Source organism: Odocoileus virginianus, chromosome 12 (assembly GCF_023699985.2).
Source record: "Odocoileus virginianus isolate 20LAN1187 ecotype Illinois chromosome 12, Ovbor_1.2, whole genome shotgun sequence".
NCBI lineage: Eukaryota > Metazoa > Chordata > Mammalia > Artiodactyla > Cervidae > Odocoileus > Odocoileus virginianus.
This window is the reverse complement of record NC_069685.1, coordinates 11,538,071-11,559,212: the sequence shown is the minus strand read 5'-3', so window position 1 is coordinate 11,559,212 and position 21,142 is coordinate 11,538,071. Positions and strand designations below refer to the sequence as shown.

Genomic DNA, 21,142 nt, shown 5'->3' with positions numbered 1-21,142 from the left:
GATGACATGGGAACATTTATTTAAACATCTCAAATGTTATATCTGAAACCAAGCTCCCATGATGTTTCACACTTTCCATCTTTGGGTAAAAATAAAAGGTACACTGCCTTTCCTGAGAAATTTGCCCATCAGTCAACATGCTTCTATTACTTCTCAGAAGATGTTCAACAACTAGCATATTTTTCTTCTTGTTGCTTTAACAATTTTCATGTCCCATGACAAAAGGTAGATAACAGTGGTCCAAATACCCCACACTAGGATGTGACAGGTGTTTTTATTGTCCCGTGAAGCTGCAAGCACAAGCCAGCACCTGATACAGTTAACGTACCTCTGGAACAAGATGGTCAACGCTACTAGAAGCAGAATGCTAATGTAGATATAAAATCTGCTCTGGAGACTGTTGACCAACCTAGTTTCATGTTTCCATCTCTCATCATCACTCTCATCAACATAATACAACCACCCACACGTCCACAGGGCTGTTGGGTGCTTCATAAAATAAGCTAGATGTGATATTGTTACTTGACCCAGTTGGTTTGCCCAAGGCCCAGCAAGTCAAATGCTGAGATGCCGAGGTTTCCAGCAGAGAAAGGGTTTTTTCACAAGGCAGCCAAGAAGGGAGAACAAATGTTTAAACTGCCTTCCTCAAAGGTGAGGAACTCAGGGTATTTATGGGATAAAGGTGAGGCATGGGGACCCTGGGGAGAGCTGATCAGAAATAAGAGCAAGGTGAGATAACTGATATTCTCCACAGGGGCAGCTAAGCTACAGACTTCTTCATGAAACCCTTGTTCAGAGCATGGCAGCGCCAGCATGCTTGGAGGGTGGAGTTCAGGGTCCTCTGATGTCGAAAGGGCACCTATCAGAAACTTCTGTCGTTGTTGTTCAGTTGGTAAGTTGTGTTCAACTCTTCGATCCCATGGAATGTAGCCCACCAGGCTCCTCTCTGTCCATGGGATTTTCCAGGCAAGAATACTGGAGTGAGTTGCCATTTCCTTCTCCAGTTGGAAACTTGTGCATGTATAATAGGAAGGTCAGTGGTCCTAACCAGTCTTAATTTACTTGAACTGGACACAGCTGACTCTGAGTTTCTGAAAAAACAACTGGGCTAAACATCTTGTTTAGGCTACCTGACATTTGGAGGACATGCAAGTTTTTAAAACAAAGCAAGTTTGATCGATGAAGGTAGGTTACATTTTATCATTTATTAATGGTCACCTGGTGGCTGCCTTTGATTTCCATACCTTCTTTTATGCATGTGGAACACTGAAGAACATAATCTTTCAAAGGAATAGGTACAAAGAACTATAGAAGTCTGGAACAAAAGAGTAGCAAAAGTTCATCTCAATATTTTTATCCTAGCATTTGCCTATTTTAAGACTAATAACTTTTGGACTTCCCTGAAGTCCAGTGATTTCAGACTTTGCCTTCCAAAGGGGTTGAAGATTTGCTCCCTGGTTGGGGAACTAAGATCCCACACAGTACGCAGTGTGGCAAAAAAAAAAAAAAAAAAAAAAAAGAATAATAACATCAAGAGAATGAGAAGACAAGCTATAGTTTGGGAGAAAATTCTTGCAAAAGACACAGCTGATAAAGTACTGTTATCTAAAATACACAAAGAGCTCTTTAAAAAATCTTAACAAATGAGCAATCTGAATGAAAAATGGGCAAAAGATCTGAAAAGACACCTCCCCAAAGAAGTTGTACAAATGGCAAATAAGCATGTGATGATAGGTCATTAAATGCAAAGTAAAGGTCCGTCTAGTCAAGGTTATGGTTTATCCAGTAGGTATGGATGTGAGAGTTGGACTATAAAGAAAGCTGAGCACCGAAAAATTGATGCTTTTGAACTATGGTGTTGGAGGAGATTCTTGAGTTGGTGATGGACAGGGAGGACTGGTATGCTGCAGTTCATGGGGTCGCAACGAGTTGGACACAACTGAGTGACTGAACTGAACTGAAAAACTGCAAAGAGCTACTACTATATACCTATTAGAAAGGTTCAAATCCAAAATACTGGATATACCAAATACTGACAAAGATGTGGAGCAATAGGAACTCTGAGTCATTCCTGGTGGGAATGCAAAATGGTACAGGCACTTTGGAAGACAGTTTGGTCATTTCTTACAAGAGTAAACAGACTCTTATCATACAGTTCAGCAATTGCACCCCTTGGTATTTATCCAAGTGAATTGAAAATTTATGTCTATACAAAAACCTGCACACAGATGTTTAATAATAACTTTATTCATAACTGCTAAAACTTGGAAGCAACCAAGATGTCCTTCAGTAAGTGAACAAGTAAATAAACTGTGATATATCCAGACAATGGAATGTTGTTCAGAGCTAAAATGAAATGTGTCATCAAGCCATGAAAAGACATGGAGGAACCCTAAATACATACTACTAAGTGAAAGGAACCAATCTGAAAAGGTTACCTATCATTTGATTCCAACTTTATGATACTTTGGAAAAGACAAAACCATGAAGACAGTAAAAAAATCAGTGGTTTCCAGGTGTCAGTGAGGAGAGAGGGATGACTACATAGACAAGGCATAGATGATTAGAGATGTGAAACTGCTCTGTATAATACTGTAATGGTGGATGCCGGTTATTACGTTTATCAAAACCCATAAAAATAGGGACTTCCCTGATGGAGTAGCTAAGGCCCCATATGCCTCATGGCCAAAAAACCACAGCATGAAAAACAGAAGCAACATTGCGACAAATTCAATAAAGACTTTAAAAATGGTCCCCTTCCAAAAAAAAAAAGCCCACAGAACGTATACCACCAAAGTGATCCCTAATATAAACTATGAACTTGGGGTGAATATGACGTGTCAATGTAGGTTCCTCAGTTCTTGCAACCAAACTCTATGAGCTAAAATAAATCATGTCATATTACTTTTATGACTTTAAAGTTCCTTAATAAATTAAGGTCTGTGTTCAGGGTCTTGAAGACTTGTTCTTACTGGATTCAGTCAGTTCAGTCGCTCAGTTGTGTCCAACTCTTTGCAACTCCATGGACTGCAGCATGCCAGTCCTCCCTGTCCATCAACAACTCCCGGAGTTTACTCAAGCTCAAGTCCATTGAGTCGGTGATGCCATCCAACCATCTCATCCTCTGTTGACCCTTCTCCTCCTGCCTTCAGTCTTTCCCAGCATCAGGGTTTTTTCCAATGAGTCAGTTCTTCGCAATCAGGTGGCCAAAGTATTGGAGCTTCAGCTTCAGCATCAGTCCTTCCAATGAACACCCAGGACTGATCTCCTTTAGGATGGACTGGTTGGATCTCCTTGCAGTCCAAGGGACTCTCAAGAGTCTTCTCCAATACCACAGTTCAAAAGCATGAATTCTTTGGTGCTCAGCTTTCTTTACAGTCCAACTCTCATATCCATACATGACTACTGGAAAAACCATAGCTTTGACTAGACGGACTTTGTTGGCAAAGTAATGTCTCTGCTTTTTAATATGCTGTCTAGGTTGGTCATAGCTTTTCTTCCAAGGAGCAAGTGTCTTTTAATTTCATGACTGCAATCACCATCTGCAGTGATTTTGGAGCCCAGAAAAATAAAGTCAGCCACTGTTCCCACTGTTTCCCCATCTATTTGCCATGAAGTGATGGGACCCAATGCCATGACCTTAGTTTTTTAAATGTTGAGCTTTAAGCCAACTTTTTCACTCTCCTCTTTCACTTTCATCAAGAGGCTCTTTAGTTGTTCTTCGCTTTCTACCATAAGGGTGCTGTCCCTCGTATCTGAGGTTATTGATATTTCTCCTTGCAATCTTGATTCCAGCTTGTGCTTCATCCAGCCCAGTGTTTCTCATGATGTACTCTGCATATAAGTTAAATAAGCAGGGATACAATAAACAGTCTTGACGTATTCCTTTCCCTAATCTTACATGATTAGTATTCCAAAAAAGTCTTATACATGTTTTCTTTGTTTAATAAAAGATGCTAGTGGGGTGGGGGGAGGACTTGTAAAATATGGAAAGTTACTCTGTGGGTTAGGGAAGCCAGTTCTAAGCTTCTGAGGGAATTCTGGGCACAGCCACATTTTGGTAAACCTTTTGGGCTTGTGAACTAATTCATGGTGTCCAGCCTGTTTATCTCATGGAGCCCTTACAGATCTACGCCGCTTGGAGAAGGTCACAGTCTCTCTGTAGATGAAATATGTCCTTAAAATTCTTCCTTATCCCCTGCCCATCACCAGTCATAATGACTCCACGAAGGCTCTTTGGTAAAGGGAAAGAGGCTATGAATAAGAATTCTTTTTTGAATGATTGAAATGATCAGTGGAAAATATAGTACAATTTGATGCCTTTTGTGAAGGCTTTTGGGGACAGGACTGGTTTTGTATCCTATTATGTTGTGGATATTTTGGGCAGCTAATAAACTTATTTAAATGATATTTTACTTAAATTTTTAAATTATAGTTTATATTGCATATACAGGTCTTTTCAACAAATCAGCAATTACTTGGTCTTTACCCAATGTGAGCTCTTACAAAAGCATATAATAAAGTCCCTCTATTCTACCAAACCACACGTTGTCATTCTCTGTCCCCTATGTCAATCAAAGGTTCCTTTCTTCCGCCTTTAGCTAACAGAAGCTTACAGGAGAGTGAACTCATTTTTGTCTTAGGAAAGATGTCTGTGTCTTAGATCCTGTAACACTTAAACAGGGTTAAAGATCTATTTAAACCTATCATCACTTTATTTGTAGCATCACAAATTTGGAATAGAATTCAAGTATAAGTGTTAATTTGATGAGGGTATGTGTGTAGGGAAAAAAGGAATCAAGTCTTGGCATAACAGTTTTCTTTTTTTTCTTTCCCTCAAATAGCAAGACTATTGAGAACTGACGCGAAGTTCCAAACCGATATCCCATAGCAGCACTTAAATGATGTCTGTACACCATTTCCAGTTAGAACTAGTCTGTAACACAACGTCCTTTATACCTTTATAATACGAGTTACTTTCGTGATTTTAATTTTTTTGTGTCAATTAACGTCGCTATGGAGACAATCTCTTGCTTATAACGACACATTTAAGCAAAATCCAAAAGTGGATTTAAAGATTTGAGGTTGCTTGCTTTATTTATTTATTTGCATTTAGTTATCCAATTTCAGGACATCTCTAAGTATGCATAGTCATTACTTTAGCAGTGAATTCCCGTTTCCTATAACTTCAAGCTTTTTTTTTTTTTTTTAACATTTCTACCTAAAAGAAATCCTGATCAAAAGATCAGCTCCAGTGTTGCTTTTTTTTCTTCGAGGGAGTAGGGGAGGGAGGAGCGGTGGTGTTTGCTTTCTGTTAGAAGAGAGAAACAATGCTTTCCGCTCAGACTCCGAGCGCCAACTTCATCTTAGGGCAAATCAGGGTTCTGGGATTTGCGCACTCCGCCGCAGGGCGGTTTTTCGGTCCTCGCGGGCTGCCGTAGTCACGGAAAGCAATGATTGGCTGAGTCCAAAAAGTGCCGCCGCCTCGGCGATTTCAGTTTCGGTTTCGCCGGGTGGGTCGGCGGAGGCCGGGCTTGTGGGGTGCCCGGAGCAGGGGTTCGGATCCCGGCCGCGAGGTGAGCTACACGGCCGCGCGGGCCATCTGAAGCCTCAGTATTCCCTCGCCCCGGGTAGAGTTCGGGAGCGGCATCCCCGGGCCGGGCCGGCAGCCCTGCGCGGGGCCGGGAGCGAGCGCGCACTCCGGGGCCAGAGGGTGGCGGGTCCGCGCGAAAGTGCGGCGCTCAGGTTCGGTCCTCGGCGCCTGCCGTTGCCGGGAGATCGGGGATCGCTGGTGCCGGGATTCCCGATCCCGAGGGCCTCCTCGATCGCGCGGGGAGGAACGGCACCGGCCGGGCTTCACCAAGTCGGCTTCCGAGACCGCTCCTGGTGGTTGAGATTCCGCAGACAGTCCCGACCTGCGCCCGGGGATTCGGCGGGAAGGTGGTACGCGGGGCCAGGCTTCTCCCGGAATCGCCTGGCCTTCGCTGCAATGGCGTGGCTGCTCCTGACCCCCGGGAATTAAGGGCTGCGCTAGCCCACCTTCCCGGAGTTCTCAGATTGGGGATGCCCTCGGCTGCATGGTGTTAAGTCCTGTCGCGGCGGCATTCGTGTGCAAGGGGTGTGCGCTCGTGGTCAGCACGTATTACCGTCTCTGGAATTGGGATGTTGCAGATAATATTGAGAGCGATTTGTTCTGTTCTTGCCCCACCCCTTATTATAGAAAAATTGGAAATACAGAAGAGTTTACTGAAGAAAATAATGTTCACGACACTACAGTCTCAGAACTCTGCTCTCGTGTGGCCTAGTTTGTACTTGAACTAAGGCTGTACCCATTGTATCACTTAACAGTATATTTAGTCTTTCATTTTCACTTAGAAATCATTCCTAAATATAATTTCTAATTTTGTATCTTCTTTTTATTGGCTGCCTAAACCATCGTTGTGTAGGTCCTGTAAATTATTTAACTATTACCCGGCAGCGAGGCATTTAGGGTGTTTGTGGATTTTTGCTTCATTTTGATGTTCCAAACAATACTTTGATAAACCTTTCTTTAAAAACATATTTAAGATGATTGCATGCGTGCTTAGTCCCTAGGTCGAGTGAGACCCTTTGCGAACCCCTGCTCCTCTGTCCCTGGGATTTTCCAGGCAAGAATACTGGAGTGGGTTGCCATTTTCTTCTCTTGTACTAATTTTGAGAAGTGAAATTATTAGAATAGATGTGGTGATCTTATGGGGTCTTTTTAGGTCTTCATACACATGGCCAAATTGTTTGCCAAAAAAGTTTTAGTGGTTTCCATCATTTTGACTGTGCCTTTTTCACCAAAAGTAATTCTTTTGTAGGATATCAACCAGCAAGGTTGAGCCTCTTTGGATTCTTTTTTTTTTGTAATAGTGATATGTGATGATTCCACTTGCTTGATTTTGTGCACGTCAGAGGATGTTAGTATGTGTGTATGTGTATTGTTGGAGTTACTGCATCAGCCTTGACTGAATGTTAAAGCCGGATGATCCTTTAAGTGATCGTCTGTCTTAAGTGATCTTCTGGCATAACTCCCTTATTTTTCGAATGAGGAACCGGGGGGGCCCGGAGAGGTGAAACGGTGAATTATCCAAGCACACTGCTAATTAAGTAGCAGAGCTGGGATTAGAACTCAGGTTTCCCACATCCCAAGTGTGTAGTCTGTACACATGTGGTCTCGCACTGAGCAATGACATACTCAGTATTAGAATTTAAAAAGATACTTATGCCCCTTGGATTACTTGTTTTATTTACTTCTTTTTATTGTAGTTGATTTACAATATTGTGTTAGTTTCAGTTGTACAGCAAAGTAATTCGGCTATATACATGTATGTATGTAATAGGTGTGTATATATTATATATATGTAATATCTTACCTGTATGTATATATTTCCATAGTCTACTGTTTTAGAATTGTGCCACATAACAGAGATTGTAACCCTGAGCGATCTGTAGCATTGAAAAATGGGAGAAGTGACTGTTTTCATGGCCAGGACTAGAAATGCATTATTTAGAGTCGCAGTCCCTTCAAGGTTTTTTTGACTGTTGTTTTCAAATTCTTTATATGTTGGAATAAAATATCTAGTAAGTTACGATTTATACTCTGACACATGGCTAATACTTCACTGCTGGTTTTCATCTGTTAACCCTTGAAGACGTTTTAAAACTTTTTGTTGCTTTAGGATGAGGGAACAATGGTGGGAATGGCAATCCATTCCAGTATTCTTCCCCAGGAAATCCTATGGACAGGGAAACCTGATGGACTATAATCCATGGGGCTGCAAAAGAGCTGGACACGACTTAGCAACAAGGACAGCTCTCCACAACAGAGGCAGGGGCTGGGGGTGCTGGACACCCCAGGATGGGGCATGGAAGTGGTGCTCTTTCCCTAGCCAATAAAATTCCAGGTGTTTACAAAGCCAGATAATCAATCTGTTGCAAATACACCACTTTTATTTCTTTTTTTTGGCGAGAGGCGCTCTGGGTGTGCAGAGGGCCAACTCAGCCTGGCCCCTAGGAGAGCAGGGAGGAAGGTAGCTTCTTGTGGGTGGGGAGGAGGGGTTGGTTTGAAGCCTTCAGAGAGGGTCATGTATCCACTGTCTGGAAAAGAGAATCCATGGAGAGCTGTTTTTCACCGTGTCTCATGCCCTCCCTGACACTCACGTGTTAGTCTACAGCTGTGTTTACTTGGGTTGTAGTACTAGGTTTCATCGCAGTTTTTTCCTTTTCAATCTTTTTCCACCCTAAACTGTAAATGGGTAAAAGTTTACAGTGAACATTGCCAAGAAACAAGGAGTTGGATGTCTTTGCTCAATGACGTAATTCAGTCATATTAAATACATATATATTTTTCCGTTTGACCATTTTTATATATCTCCACAGGCTAATTTATAATCCTTTGTCACTTTAGGTATCCACCCTCCCCCCCACCCAGTGCAGTGTGTGTGAGTTGCTCAGTCTTGTCCAACTCTTTGTGACCCCGTGGACTGTAGCCCGCCTGGCTCCTCTGTCCATGAAATTCTCCAGGCAAGAATACCAGAGTGGGTTGCCATTCCCTTCTCTAGGGGATCATCCCAACCCAGGGATCGAACCCAGATTCTTTTATCGTCTGAGCTACCATGGAAGGCCCCTCCCCTGCCCTGCATTGCTGCTCTCCAAATAAACCTCTCACTGTGTCTCTGGCCGTTCCCCAGGTTTAACAAGAGAATCTTGACTTATTCAGAAGGGGCAGCTGTACCTCTGAAAGTGCCCAGGCTTTGAGATCAAGCCTCAGCCCTGCTCATCGCCTCCCAGGGTTACTCTGTGAATTGCTCAGGAATCTCATACTGTCGGGCACCTAGAGGGATGAAGACAGTTTGGTTCTTCACCCAGCTCCCCATTCTTCTACCTAAAAAAAAACCTCTGCCAGGGCAGTCGGCAGATGTTCTCATACCAGACCTCTCAGGAGCTTCTGCCGGGAAATATACTGCTTTTGAGTTAATAGCCATTTATATGAGAGTAGGTCGTTTAAAACAAGCCTGAGTAGGAGGGAGAGGAGGCCTCGAGGGTGATTACGGCTTTAATTTTGAACAGAAATTTTATCAAGGTGACCCTGAAGCAAGGAAGCCTTTTTCCTCTTACGTGTTTATGGTTCAAGAGGGTTTTTTTTTCTTCCTTCAGAAACAGAACTGTTCCTTCTGCCTTATCCAGTTTAAAAGATGAAAACTTGAAATTACGTGAGCCAAGTCATGGGAAAAATTGTGGTGTCGAGACCAATTTACTCACACAAAATGGATTTATGGGCGGGTCGTTAAGTAACCAAGAGTACCACAGAAGCCTAATGAAGACGAATGCAAAAGATACACTTTCCTAAAGTGATGGATAAAATGTGCTTGAAGCAACCATCCTCTTTACCATGAACTTAAAAAAAAAAATTTTTTTTTAAGAGATTTAGCACAATATTGATGTTCTGGTGAGTAAATGAGAACTAGTCTCTTTTTTCACATGGCTTCCAGTCTTTTGAGGGAGAAAAGACTCATTAAAAAAAAAAAAAAAGTAAAGTATATGAAAGGGAATTAAATAATGACAGGTAACCAGGTGGGGGGAGGAAATGGCAACCCACTCCAGTATTCTTGCCTGGGAAATCCCATGAGCTGAGGCGCCTGGTGGGCTGCAGTCCACGGGGTCACAGAAGAGTTGGACACGACATAGCAACTAGACAACAAACAGCCAGATGGTAAGCTGTGATGCCAGGACTCAGTGAGAGGGCCTGTCTGCAATCTGTAGTCAATCAGATCTCTGCTTTAAAGCTTCCCAGGGTCCCCTTCCCTGACACAAGTATTTCCCGTGCTGCTCAGTTTAGAAGAGTCCCCTAGGCTTGGGCAAAGATCCCGGGGTCCCGCGCCAGCACTGCTGAACCAGGCTAGCCACGGGACGTGGGTGACCCACGTGTGGCCCTGACCTGCAGCCTGATTTGCCCTGCTCCCGCCTCGGTGGCCCTGCTCCCTTCTGCAGCTGCTGCTTGTCCTGCGTGCGTAGGGGAGCGTTTTCCCTTCCAGCTCAAATACTGTCCGATGCCTTTGCTCAGATTTCTCTCCTTTTACTCCATACTCAGCTCAGGTTCACCCCATCTTTCTTTGATTTGCCAGGCCTGGGCTAAATGGGTCTTCTGTATGTGCTGTTCCCTGCATAATTTTATCCAAATGCAGACGACTTTTAAAAGCTTCTCCAGGACTTCTCAGGTGGTCCAGCGGTTAAGACTCTGGGTTCCCAGTGCAGGGGGCTGGGATTCGATCCCAGTTCAGGGAACTAAATTCCATATACTGCAACTAAAGATCCTGCATGCCACAGCTAAGACCCAGAGCAGCCAAATAAATACATAAGTAAAAAGAAATAAGTATAAGAAAAACCAGAAACCCTCCTTTTGCATCTTTCTGCCCCCTTTGGAGTGTCAGCTCTGAGGGCCCAAGGTCGTGTCTTATTGGTGTTATGTCCCCAGTTGCTGCTGCATGAAGATCTGAAGTGTTAAGTGCCTTCAGGAAGTGATCAGTGTTAATTGGGGTAAGGATGAGGCTTAATGGCAGAGGTGTGATCTTTGTGGAACTTAGAAGAAGAATGTGCTTTTTTAAAAGTCAAGGAAAGAGAGTAACATTTAAAAAGTAACTAATATCAGTTGGGCAAACTATCAGTCTAGGTTAAAATTTATCTTTAGCTTTTTTTTTAAAGAAATGAAAAATTTTATTTGAGTCAAATTTGAGGATCATAACCCAAGAAGAGCATCTTAGAAAGCAATGAGAACTTTTCTCTATTGACTTTTAACTTCAGACAAGGTAGTTAATAGCATATTCTTACGTCAGAATGCATCTTAGTGAGGTTTTTAAGCAAAAAATGAACAGCTAGTTTTCTCTCAATATTGTAATTGAAGAAGCTGACATAATGGGACTTAGCATCTGACAGGAAAAGAGCTTAAAACTCAATGAGTGAGTCTCTATGGGGCCTTCAGCCCCTCAGCCACAGAACAATGCATGTTCCATACAGAAATAAGGCACTTTATAGATAAATGGGAAGATTTGTTTCTTTTTACTCAACTCACTAAAAGTGCTGAATCTGCTACAGTATTTACCTTGTAATTTTTTTCCCCTTGGGCTCAAAACAGCATAAATAACTTTGTTATGTGGCCTGAATCATGAATGAGTAGTGATTGTCCTGAATAGTAATTGAAATTTCAGTTATCTGTTGATCCTGTGTAGCTAAAAAAAATAAACTGGCAATTCAATGGGAAAGGTAAGATTTACTGAGCAAAATAATTAGTTGATCACATTTAAAAAAAATTCTTCTCCCTTGAGGAGGTGAAATGGATGATGGATGGACCAAGTACCAGCCGCAAATTCAAGAATAGTTTTTGAAATTTGTATTTTATTTAATTTGAAAATTTTTTTTTCTTGGTTAAAGAAAATTATTTTACTTAGGTTACAATAACTTTTTGCTCATGCTCTTAAACAAGAGGGTTTCCCTAGTAGCTCAGCTGGTAAGGAATCCACCTGCAATGCTGGAGATCCTGGTTTGGTTCCTGGGTTGGGAAGATCCCCTGGAGAAGGGATAGGCTTCCCACTCCAGTATTCTTGGACTTCCCTGGTGGCTCAGATGGTAAAGAATCTGCCTGCAACGTGGGAGACTGGGTTCAGTCCCTGGGTTGGGAAGATTCCCCTGGAGGCGGACATGGCAACCCACTCCAGTGTTCTTGCCTGGAGAATCCCCATGGGCAGAGGAACCTGGTGGGCTACCATCCATGAGGTTGCAAAGAATCAGACACGACTGAGAACTAAGCAAAATCACTTTGTGCTTCTGCTCTTACACAAGAGTTTAAGTTCTTCGAGATGCTAAAATCTGTAAGGTGAGGGCCTGTGTGTACGTTTATTGAATTCTCTCGCAGAGTGTGTCCATACGCATAGTTGTTAAACAAGGAAGAGTCAGTAAAATCTAGCATTCTAGCTTGTCCAGACTGCTGCTGAGTCTGCATAGATTCATGCTGAGAAAATCTCCGTCCAGTGGTCTTCAGCCTGAATTCAGATCATTTGAGTGGATAGACTTGGAGTGAAATAAGTAGTGCTATTTATGGAAGAATGGTTAATGAAAAGTTTTGAATGAAAACACAAAACCCGACACAAGTTCCTGAGGCAGGTCCTTCACTTATTGTACCCTTGCTTTTTTCAGTGGTGCTGTGTGGCTGCTGAATACAAGTGATGTTGAATATGACTAAAACAGAAAAATCACTTTCCCAAGTTTTGCTTAAGTAACTGCAGCTCTGTTATATTTGTTTACTGAAGTATTTTGAAAGCAAGAACTTACAAAACAGGATGAATTCTGAAAGGCGCGATGGGTTGCTATGTATGTCTGTGATTGATTTGGGTGTGTAATGCTGTTTCCCTTCTTCACATCCCTATTATACTTGATTTTTAAGATTTTTTTCTTTGTCATAGAGAGTTTATTTGGTATAATAGGATAAATAAAAATCTTTGGCTACATTAGCAGCTTTCAGGAGGCAACATAAAGACGTGATTAAGACATGGGCTGGCCCTCTACTTACTGGCTATGTGACCTTGAACAGGCTGTTTAGCCCTTTCTGTCTCTAGTCATCTGTAAAATGAGGTTAAAACAACACCTACCTCTGTGAGCGCTAAGTGGATTAATACATGTGAAGTGCTTACATAAGTGCTGGCCTGTAGTACATTCAAATATTAGCTTTCAATTATGATTATAATTCTCTCTAGAGATACTGTTTTGACATCAGTTGTTGTAAATACTATATAAACAGTGGCTTTAAAACATGACTGGTTCAAACTTGGACGTTGATTTTGCCACATTTGGGGTGCTTTATTTCATCTTTCTGGGCCTTTATTTTCATCACCATAATGGGGATTTTAAAACCTTCTTGCCAGGGTTCTTGTAAAGATGACATTTGATAGGTGCTGAAGGGTCTTAGCAGAGCACGCAGCATAAAATAAGTGTTGGGTGAGTGGTGGTGGCAGGAATGGATATACTGACTGTGGGGGACAGTGGTGACAAGTGATTAGGAACAGGGATTCTGGAAACCCAGGGCTCTTCTGTGATGAGCCTGTGTCTGAGGATTCTTGTGAGTGTGGGTGAGGTAATGTGTATAAAGCTTAGCTTAGGATCTGGCTTCTGGAAGGTACTGGAATCTGGTTAGCTGTCTTGTTAGGGACGTGGTGGTGGAGTAATGTTGATTCTGCACTTGTGGTACTTTGATGCTTGATTACCTGTAAATACCCTAAGGCCTTCCCGTTTTTTTTTTTTTTTGCTGACTAATTAACTTTCGGAATTACCTTCATTGCTTCTTTCAGATTTCTGATCAGGATTGTTAAAATGAGTCTGCGGAAGCAAACACCCAGTGACTTCCTGAAGCAAATCATCGGGCGACCAGTTGTGGTGAAATTAAATTCGGGAGTGGATTATCGAGGTAAGATTTCCAGTGCTTCATCCTTACTGGTGTTTGCTAAAGAAGTAACAAAGTATGCAGTAGACCAAAAAAGCCTTGGTTGTCAACAGATTTTACACCCACTTCTTTTCCTACCCCGAGACAGTTCATTTTAGAGAACTGACCACAGAGCGTGTGTCTGTGTTTTATGCCCGATCTGGGGCTCCTGTCTCTACTTTGGGATTGGTGTGCCTGCGTCCCTGGTGATAGCCAGGCTTGAGTAACTGGATTCCGAAGAACTCCTTGGCCCAGCCACATTTATTTTTGTGGAAGTAGTCCGGATTGGCGAGCAGCTATTTAGGCAGTATCATTTTACGGCGTGAACTTCCCACTCACTCAATACACGGGGTGTCCAAAGACTTCTTTCTGTTCTTGTACAGAATGAAGTGCCCTTTTTAAGAGGCTCTGACACTACTGAAACTAACGTTGTGGAAGAAAGGTATCCCGTTTCACTTTCTGAAATAACTAAATTCCTAATCCTCCAATATTAAGATATGTTAAATTACTGGGAATATTTCACAATTGTAGATAACTAATTCATTAGCAGAGTTTTAAAGCCTTTTCTTGATCACTCTCCTGAATAATGATCCTAGTCTCTTGAGATTTTTTCCACTTTACACACATGCAAACTTAATTTTATTGAGAGATTACTATGGGTCCAGTGTGCATGAATCACTTTAATCTTTATCTTGTCATCACGTAAATCCTTTTGAGATCTCTGTTGATTATCCCCACTTAGTAAGGGAGGAGCTAGGACGCAGACTCAAGCTTGATTCAAAAGCCTTGTTAAGAAATACTCTGCTGTCTGTGTGTTAGCTTCTGGACATTAATAACATATTTCCAGTGTAATTTGATTTTGGTAGTGGAATTAGAGATTTTATACTGAATGGTGGTGGTTTAGTCACTCAGTCGTATCTGACTCTTGGGACCCCATGGACTGTAGCCCACCAGGCTCCTCTGTCCATGGGACTCTCCAGGCAAGAGTACTGGAGTGGGCTGCCGTTTCCTTCTCCAGGGGATCTTCCTGAGCCAGGGATCAGACCTATGTCCCCTGTGTTGGTAGGCGAGTTCTTTACCCTGAGCCACCAGGGAAGCCTATATGTAGAAGAAAGCTAAATCTCCCCAAATTCTACCATGCAGAGATAATCAGCTTTACCCGCTTGGATCTGTCTCCATAGGAGCAGTTTTACCTAAGTGGGATCAGTTGTGTGTGCATTCTGGTTTGTTTGTTTTTTTTAACTTTAGAACAATGCCTTCAGTTCTCTCACGATACACTGCTGGATGGGTGCGGAGGAGTCCCGTGAGTGTATGGACCGTGGTTTTATTTTTGTGGGCGAGGGCTGGGGTCTCAGAGGCAGAGAGGGCACCAGCTGGCCCCTGCCAGGGCAGATGGTTTATTCTTGTCTGTGTTCTCTGCAATTCTTGGGTTAGCCTTTATTTCCACTTTTCCACTCTAGCTGGCCACAGTAATAACTCTTTTCATTTATATTTCTTTGATTAGTAAGTTACAGCAACCTCTCATATGGGTAGTAACTGTTATTTTTCTCCTTTTATGAAAGTCTGGCCATGGCTTCTATATATTAAAAGAAAATGTACACTATTGAGGGCATACTATAAAGAATGTGGTTAAATAAAAGTACTGGGGGGAAAAAATCCAGCTCTCTGTATCGATTTCCCTTCAACCTCGTATTTTAATCCCTTATTTTAAAATACAGGAGAGGATCATATTTACAACCTCTAGGAACCTTTTTCTTTAAAAAAAAAAAAGCCTTTGCTGTGAGAATATTTTTATTAGAAGGGAAGATTTTATTTTAAATGCTTTTAATTAATTTTCAAACATTTACATAGCTTGTCTCAGAAGTTTCTTGCTCACTTATGATTGGGGTTTAGATATAATACAGCAGGAAAGAAACCATAAAGTTGTAGCTTTAGCTTTCTTTTGATAGGAAATAATTATTAATTGTTCACAATCCATGCTGGTGCTTTGAAAGTTTTCAGCCTGTAGGAGGGTTTGTTAGCTTACTGTCTGTGCTCTTATCACAAACACACACAATTTTGAAAAGTAACTTTTTGTTGAGAGGATAATGGGGGCAAAGGCAGAGAGTAAGGAGCACATTAACGAAGTGGAAACGAAATGGAGCTGTTGACTTGGTCAATTGAATCAAATTTGTAGTATTTGTTCTTACTTAAATTGTTTTTCTGGAAAATACTACTAGAAATTGGAAACTCAGAGTTAGTGGTTCACATATCTTAGTCTTTTTAAATAAAGGATCATCAGATCAAATCTTGCAAAATTGATGCCCTCTTAACACAGTTGAAAAGATTCCCTTGAAGAATTTCCTAAAAAGCCTGGGATGTTTTTGGCAGTTTTTCTGTACTGGTCTGGATTGGGAAGGACTCTAACCAGAACGACACGGAGAGGGGTGTGCTGTGAGGCGGTATGGTGCCTGAGCGCTCACGTTGCGCTTCACTGGGAGTCACAGCTTGAAGATGTTCTGTCAGGACACCTGTTGTCTCTTCTTCTGCATTATTTTAACATGTTGTGGAGACTTCCTTTTAACCCTGGACCGCATTCATCTGCTGCAGGAGATGTTGTGACAGAACGAGATAAACCGGCCAGACCCATATTTCCCTTAGTGGCCAAAGTCAGGAATGCCACGCCAGGGGTCGTGAGGAGGCGTGGCTCGTGGTCATTTGATCGGGCCTAACTGCCTGCTCCTGTCTTTAGCTTTCAAAGAATGGGATTTTACTTGGAATATTCTCCCTGGGTTACTTGTGTGAAGGTTTGAAAGTTGGCCGTTGTTGCCACACATGCACTGGGGAAGGCAGCAGCTCGCTGTTTTTGCTGCCAGCAGCCCTGGGTATGCGGTGGCCTTCATGCTGCACGGGCCTTAGCGTCCATTCAGGCCGACGGAGAGCAGAGACTCTTTGTGCTTGCCTCTGTTGAGCTGCCTTTACAGTGTGAATTTTTATATTAGGCATGTGCGGGCCAGTGAATGGAGGGGTTGTCAGCTCCCAGGTGTGCCCTGTAATGTTCAGCTGTTGCTGTGTGTGTCTTCTCTTTGCCTGAATCCATCTGCAGGGGTCCTGGCTTGCCTGGATGGCTACATGAATATAGCCTTGGAGCAGACAGAGGAGTATGTCAATGGACAGCTGAAGAATAAGTACGGAGATGCATTTATCCGAGGAAACAATGGTAACAGCCCTTCACTCTGCAGTTACATAGCATCCACAGTAGGCCTCTGTGTTTATGATCAGGTCACCAGCAGGTTTTCTGGATAATTCAGTTTTAGCTTTGCTTTGTAGGTTTTTAAATTCTAATTTCCTCTTGAATCTTCAGTGTGGCCGTTTTTTCTTTTAGATGCTTCACAGCATTTTGGAACTAGAAATTCTCTTCTTCCCTCCCTTTGCTGACGAGGGCCTCGGTATGCTGGCGCTGAGGTCTGTCCTTGGATACCGTGTGTTATATCCCCCCAACGCCGCCTCTCACCCAGCGGTTGGGACTCAGGCTCCGAGAATGGCCACTTTTTCCCTGCTACCTTTGGTTTGCGTCATTTGAGAGATAACTTGCCCTGTTTCTCTGTGAAGCTTTGAAATGCTTTTCTTGTGGGAGATTTGTATCCCTTAGTTTGGCAAAGATGACAAAAGAGGAAATACGGCTCTGAAGGTTCTCAAGGGAAGACATCAAAACTGTGGGCATTATCCTTTGACTCATCCCTGCTTTTTGGTCTCATCTCCCAAATGGAGTTTTGGGACTCTTGATTTCTGTTTTTCTCGTATTGTGCATCCTCCAGTTCTGGATAAGTTCTTCCACCTCCTTACAATTGGATCTCTTTGCTGTGAACTAAGCATCCTGACTTTTATGGTAGATATTCTATCTCCTGTCCATACAGTACCATATTGCTTCACAGTATGTCTTCATTTTATTTTATTTAAAAATTTGTTATTAAAGTAGTTCACTTACAGTATTGTGTTTCTGGTGTACAGCAAAGTGATTCAGTTATATACATGTACACACATATTTTTGTATATACACACACACGTATATATAACTGAATGTATATATATTATTTTCAGATTTTTTCCATTATCGTTTATAAAATTGAGTATGGTTCCCTGTCCTCTACAATAGAACCTTGTGGTTTTTTATCTATTTGTTTTTGTTGTTCAGTGGCTCAGCTGTGTCTTTTTTGTGACTTCATGGACTGCAGCACACCAGGCTTCCCTGTCCTTCACCATCTCCTGGAGCTTGCTTAAACTCATGTCCATTGAGTTGGTGATGCCATCTGATCATCTCATCCTCTGCCTCCCCCTTCTCCTTTTGCCTTCAGTTGTTCCCCAGCATCAGGATCTTTTCCAATGACTCGGCTCTTTGTATCAAGTGGCCAGAGTTTTGGAACTTCAGCTTCAGCATCAGTCCTTCCAGTGAATATTCAGAGTTGATTTCCTTTAGAATTGATTGGTTTGATCTCCTTGCAGTCCAAGGGACTCTCAAGAGTCGTCTCCAGCACCACAATTCAGAAGCATCAGCTCTTTGGTGCTCAGCCTTCTGTATGGTCCAACTCTCACATCCATACATGACTACTGGAAAAACCATAGCTTTGACTATATGGACCTTTATATAAACAAAAACTATATACAGAGATATATACATAAAGATAAGACTGTATATCTCTGTATATAGTTTTTATCTATGTATAGTAGTTTATTTCTGCTATTCCTAAACCCCTAATGTACTGCTCCCACTTCCTCCGTGGTAATCACGAACTTGTTTTCAGTATCTGAGTCTGCTTCTGTTTTGTAAATAAGTTCATTTGTATCATTTTTTTAGATTCCACATGTAAGTGATACCATATGATATTTCTTTTCTCTATCTGACTTACTTCACTTAGGATGATGATTTCTGGGTCCATGCATGTTGCTGCAAGTGGCTTTATTTTTTTCTTTTCTATGGCTGAGTAATGTTCCATTGTATAATATTCCACGTACCCTTCTTTATCCATTCATCTGTCAGTGGACACTTAACGTTGCTTCTATGTCTTGACTATTGTAAATAGTGTTGCTATGAACATTTGGGTCACTTCATATCTTTATATATATATATATATATATATATCTTTTTAGTTCTTCCAGTGTGAAGAAGAATAGGCCTCCTATCTTTAATATTGTTTTTATTTGACTCATTCCACTCACGGAGAAATGTTAATGATCTTTCCTCATCTCAAGACAGTTGATAACAGCAGTCAGCTGTGGGTTCTGTGAGAGGTGACAAGGTGGATCCTGTCACATAACACTCTACATCTCAAACTTGGCCAGTTTCCTTGGGGTGCTTCTACTGTCCTTCTGATGCTTTCCTTTATATAACCTTGTCCATGGGGTAGTTAGTGGTGGTTAGTTATCTTTAGACTCCATAGTTCGCATCCTAGGCTCTTAGAGAGGATCCTGGCTTATTGGTTAATCTGTACCATATTCTTTGATCAAGATATCTGTTAATGTTCACTTTTGTACAAACCTATCAGAATCGGAGTAGGCGTGGGGGTGGAAGGGGTGGTACGCCTCTGGTGGAAACTTGCCTCCAGTGAGCCAGCTGTGCAGCGTGGTCTGGTTCTGATGTACCACACATACCCTGAAGAGTGTGTGTGGGTGGTCACGAGAGGACTAACTGGATAAGACTTTGGATAACACCAAAGGTTGACCCTTTACAGGGAACTCAGAATAAGGACTTTGGTGTCTTTAACAAAAATTAAAAACTCCTCAGCTGTTGTTTACCCTGATGTAATTTTTAAAAAGTAAACAGGAAGTTTAGTGATTATATTGAAGAGATGGATGAAGCTAACTGTTTTTTAGTCTGAAGTCTGGCCTGGTAGATTTACTAATATACTTTGACTATAAGCATAATTGTTATACTTGCAATTTATAAACCATTCTAAGATTCCAGAGACTTTCTCATACATTTTATTTTATTCCCTTGTTCATGATTTGCAAATCTAGTCAGATGTATGGCTGAGACCAGAACACAGTCCCATCAAACCCAGCTCTCAAATCATAAAAATTAGCCTTACAGTAGTTCTAGAATTTATTGTGTGGTTCAGGCTGAAATCTGTGTGCTGTTAAAACTGGCTGTTATGATACTTAAGAGCAGCTTTTTTCAATTTGTTCATTTTTTCTTTTCAGTGTTGTATATAAGTACACAGAAGAGGAGGATGTGAAGACACCAAGAGTGCAGTACTTTTCATACCGAGATATATTTTTTATCAAGTTTTTTGTTTCTTCTGTCATATAATTTTTCCTATTTTGTAATAGTTGGTGATTTTTCACTGACACATGTTTGAGATAAATGTGTACAATTGTGGATTTAATTGTAAAGAGTTCTTTCATATTTAAGTTGCAGTCATTTTGTCTTACCTCTATGTCAGTGTGCAGAAAGCAAAAAGATTTTTTTTTTTAAGTGGAAAGAAAATTTTTTTCTCCCTACATGGAAGTTTTCAAGCCATTTGATCTGACTGCTTTGCTTGTGGGACCGACTGAAATGATGGATGTGAGGATAATTAAAACACTGTAGAGATGGCCTTCTCGTGTCCTCTTGTTTGCCATGCAAGGTGCTCAAGGGAAAATGTTCCACCAGGCGTCCGGTTTCAAGTCTGAGGTTGCTAAGTTTCCCCTAGACCAGACGCTCAGCCTCTGGCTCCATCACCTCAATAGGAAATAGAATTGGGGGTCTCATAGTGGCAGTTCCACAAAAGGAGTGGGGAGATTCTGAGGGTTGTAGGTGGAAACACTCTGACGCCAAGCCTGTGCACAATCATTTTGCATCTTTGGGATGCGGTTCACCTGGCGGGTTTTCTTGCTCCCTTTCTGGAAGCTGGATCCCCACGCTGTCCTCATTTTGTGAATGTGACGGGGAGGAGCCAGTCCTGTACAGTCTGACCATCATTTGCATGAAAGGGAGGCCTGCAGTGTGTAAACTCATTTCAGGTTCCAATTGCTCCACTGTGACGGGCAGAATTTCTCAGAGCCCTTGCTTAGGGAGGGGCTCCTGCAAAGCCTTTCTCTCCAGCTCCAGCCGAGTGCCTCGTCCTGGAGCGGAGCACGAGCATCCACGTCTCTTGGCGCAGGGCGGCTCCTCTTCACGTGGCTCCTGTGGAGAAGGCTTCCCTCTCTCTTCATGCGGCTTCCTCAGCCCTGCTGTATGCCCTGAACCATTTACGCCGTCTCTCAGAACAACACGTGTGTCTGGGCACTGCAGCTGGAGGAACCCGAGACAATGGTGTGGCCGTCCTGTCTGTCTGCCTCTTGCAGCCATCTGCCTTCTGAGCGCAGGCTGGGCCAGGAGCCCCCTGTGATGTTGAACCCGTTTCCTGGCTGAAGGATGTGGGGGCAGGGTGAGGAAGGAGAGGAGAGAAGAGTCTGGAGAGGCATGTGTGATATTTTGTCTGGTTTTAGCTTCAAGATCACAGAGTAATTGGAAACAATTATTTTTTAATTAATAACCCCGGGAAAGCGAACAGCAACATTTCACAAGGTCTTACTGTGTGCACACCAAAAATAAAACCAGGCATCAATAATTTATCACTCCCTGACAGGGGCTTGCAAAGGGTTCAGTCTGTAAGTACAAATCACCAATTTGCTCTTTTATAAATGACGTCG

The 21,142-nt window shown here is 42.2% G+C and overlaps 1 protein-coding gene across 2 annotated transcripts; it reads left to right on the top strand.

Annotated features, from left to right (window-relative positions):
- The first annotated feature begins 5,466 nt into the window (after window positions 1-5,466).
- On the top strand, window positions 5,467-20,064 carry LSM6 (LSM6 homolog, U6 small nuclear RNA and mRNA degradation associated). Of its 2 annotated transcripts, XM_070474790.1 has the most exons (5): window positions 5,474-5,576; window positions 9,181-9,472; window positions 13,362-13,477; window positions 16,578-16,691; window positions 19,670-20,064. In XM_070474790.1, exons 3-5 carry the CDS (start codon window positions 13,384-13,386, stop codon window positions 19,702-19,704), a joined length of 243 nt encoding a protein of 80 aa, XP_070330891.1. In that variant the 5' UTR covers window positions 5,474-5,576; window positions 9,181-9,472; window positions 13,362-13,383; the 3' UTR covers window positions 19,705-20,064. The 2 variants fall into 2 exon arrangements, with proteins under 2 accessions (XP_020756926.1, XP_070330891.1); XM_020901267.2 differs by lacking the exon at window positions 9,181-9,472 and having other exon boundaries at window positions 5,467-5,576.
- Window positions 20,065-21,142: the final 1,078 nt, after the last annotated feature.

Bases quoted from the DNA above. Each gene is read 5' to 3' on its own strand.
- LSM6 (XM_020901267.2), top strand. From the start codon at position 13,384: ATGAGTCTGCGGAAGCAAACACCCAGTGACTTCCTGAAGCAAATCATC. The intron at 13,478-16,577 runs GTAAGATTTCCA...ATCCATCTGCAG, and splicing joins TTCGGGAGTGGATTATCGAG to GGGTCCTGGCTTGCCTGGAT. The intron at 16,692-19,669 runs GTAACAGCCCTT...TTTTCTTTTCAG, and splicing joins ATTTATCCGAGGAAACAATG to TGTTGTATATAAGTACACAG.